The sequence below is a fragment of the Quercus lobata genome, chromosome 10, assembly GCF_001633185.2.
Source record: "Quercus lobata isolate SW786 chromosome 10, ValleyOak3.0 Primary Assembly, whole genome shotgun sequence".
NCBI classification, from domain to species: Eukaryota; Viridiplantae; Streptophyta; class Magnoliopsida; order Fagales; family Fagaceae; genus Quercus; species Quercus lobata.
In genome coordinates, this window is record NC_044913.1 from 1,084,295 (window position 1) to 1,087,227 (window position 2,933).

The 2,933-nt window shown below is 40.2% G+C and overlaps 1 protein-coding gene across 1 annotated transcript; it reads left to right on the forward strand.

The window, feature by feature from the left end:
• Positions 1-590: 590 nt before the first annotated feature.
• LOC115964129 (ARM REPEAT PROTEIN INTERACTING WITH ABF2) lies at positions 591-2,640 on the forward strand. The gene has a single exon (XM_031083464.1). It carries the CDS (start codon positions 735-737, stop codon positions 2,382-2,384), a length of 1,650 nt encoding a protein of 549 aa, XP_030939324.1. The 5' UTR covers positions 591-734; the 3' UTR covers positions 2,385-2,640.
• The last annotated feature ends 293 nt before the right edge of the window (positions 2,641-2,933 follow it).

Consider the following 2,933-nt stretch of genomic DNA (forward strand, 5'->3'; position numbering starts at 1 on the left):
AAGTCTTAGTCTGATTTAGCTTTTATATTTTGGACTTTTTGAAAGAGTGGCGTTTTGGAATTGTGACTTCCAGGAAGCAACGTGAAAAAGTGAAAAACACGTTTCATGAATCCTTAAACATATGACTTTTTTGGGTCTAAAAAGTAAAAACAAATAAGCAATGAATCTTCTTGTACATATATAACAAAAATTAACACACTTGAACAAAGAAGGAAGTCTGAGACAATCTTATAACATAGTAATTTTTTCTAATCAATAAAAGAAAAATTAAGAAATGAAATCCCTTAACAATAGGTGGAACAAGAATCCCTTTCCACAAACTTATCAAAAACAAAAATATCGACTTATTAGGAGATAAATATCTGTCTCCCAAAAAATCAAAACAAAAACAATCAAAACTCCCTCCAACAAAAATCATATAGATACGGCGGCAACCAACGGACCAAGTCAAAGGTGTCAAACTCAACCTCAAAACTCAAACCTCTGCGACAGTGTCCACCACGCTCCAAAACTCGCGTCTGAACCCACCTCCTCTCTCTCTCTCTGTGTCATTGATATTGTATTTCTTCAATCTCTCTCTCTCTCTCTCTTTCTCTGTCATTGATAGTGTATTTCTTCAATCTCTCTCTCTCTCTCTAGTACACTACGGTCTCTCACACAAACCCATCTATCTCTCTTTATCGCTTTCTCTGTGAGTTTCTCTGTCTCTGTGTGTTTTGTTAGCGAAAAAAGCTATGAAGGCTTCAGATAACGACCCCATAACCCTCTCGACCCAACTCCTATCCACACTCCTAAACCAAATCTCACAGACACAAAGCTTCAAAGGCAAATGGGGTCTGATCAAAACCAAGCTAAACGACCTCCAAACCCAACTCACAGACTTCACCGACTTCCCAAACTCTCGTTCAAACCCACTCTCTCTCGACCTCCTTTACTCCATTTCCCACACTCTTAACGATGCTGTTTTGCTCTCCGCAAAGTGCCAGACTTTGAGCTTATCGGAAGGGAAGCTCAAAACCCAGAGCGAAATCGATGCTGTATTGGCTAAACTCGACCGCCATGTCAGAGACAGTGAGATCTTGATCAAGAGCGGTGTGCTATCTGACGGTGTCGTTTTTGAGTCGAAGAGAGAGGCTGTGAGAGCTGAGTCGAGGAGTTTGATAACTCGGTTGCAGATTGGGTCTGCTGAGTCGAAGAACTCGGCGTTGGATTTGCTTTTGGAGCTTTTACAAGGGGATGACAAGAATGTGATGATCGCTGTGGCTCAAGGCGTGGTGCCTGTGTTGGTGAAATTGCTTGATTCGAGCTCGTTCGAGATGAAAGAGAAAGCTGTGAGTTTGATTTCGAGGATTTCATTGGTGGATTCGAGCAAGCACGTGGTGATTGCGGAGGGTCTTTTGCTTTTGAACCATTTGTTGAGAGTTTTGGACTCTGGGAGTGCTTTTGCTAAAGAAAAAGCATGTGTGGCACTTCAAGTTCTGACCTTTAGCAAAGAAAACGCACGGGCTATTGGTTCTCGAGGTGGGATTTCATCGTTGTTGGAGATTTGTCAAGAGGGTACTCCTGGTTCTCAAGCTTTTGCAACTGGGGTTCTGAGAAATCTTGCTTTGTTTAGTGAAATTAAAGAGAATTTCGTTGAGGAAAATGGGGTTGGTGTTCTTTTGGGGGTTATGAATTCTGGGACTGCTTTGGCTCAAGAAAATGCAATTGGGTGTTTGTGTAATTTGGTTTCTGATGATGAAAGTTTGAAGCTTTTGGTTTTTAGGGAAGATGGGGTTCAGTGTTTGATGAATTTCTGGGACTCTAATAGTAATAACAATAGGGCTCTTGAAGTGGCGGTGGAATTGTTATGTCACTTGGCTTCTTGTCAAACTATTGCTGAAGTTTTTGTTTCAGAAGGGGTTATAGGTAGGCTTATGGGGGTCTTGAATTGTGGTGTGTTGGGTGTGAGAGTTGCGGCTGCTAAAGCTGTTTATGAGTTGGGGTTTAGTACTAGAACTCGAAAGGAGATTGGTGAATGTGGGTGTGTTGGTCCTTTAATCAGAATGTTGGATGGTAAGGCTGTGGAAGAGAAAGAAGCTGCTGCAAAGGCTTTGTCAATTTTAATGTTGTATGCTGGGAATAAGAAGATTTTTAAGAAGGATGAGAGGGGGATTGTGAGTGCAGTTCTGCTTTTGGACCCTTTGGTTCAGAATTTGGATAAGAAATACCCTGTCTCCATATTGGCCTCGCTTGTGCATTCAAAGAATTGTAGGAAACAAATGGTTGCTGCTGGTGCTTGTCTGTTCTTGCAGAAGCTTGTTGGGATGGATATTGAGGGGTCTAAGAAGCTTCTTGATAGCCTCGGTCGGAGTAAGATATTGGGGGTGTTTTCCAGACCTTAGCAATGGAAAGTGAGCTCGAATTGGAACAAGCATGGTTATAGGAACATGAGGATGATTCGTTGATCTGTATGTAAAATTAGTTGTGTTTATTTGTTTTCAGTTTTTGTTTATGGTTTTATCTGTTTTTATGTTTACAATCGCAGTTCGTTTGCTGTAGAGAGGAAAATGTTACGAGCTTCATTGTTGATGCATACTTCTTTGTAGAGACATAATCTTAGGTTTGGTTACCTAACTCGGTTGGAGATGATTGTTTTTTTTTTTACCCAAATACTCAATAATAAGTGTTGGTAGCTAAAATGTGAGCTTATACTTTGCCCTGATTGATAAGGGATTAAGGCTTAAGATGAATTCTTTCAAACTAACAACTCACAAGGTTGGTCTTCTTGCTCTTTCATTCTCGTTTGGCTGTATTTTATCTCTATGAGATGTTTGACTCCCGAAACAATTATCATGTTGAACATTGGATGAATTTTATTATTGATGCCAAATGTTAAGATATTTTGCTAAAACTAGATTTCTACAAGAAAATATTGTGCCTTTGGCTTTGAT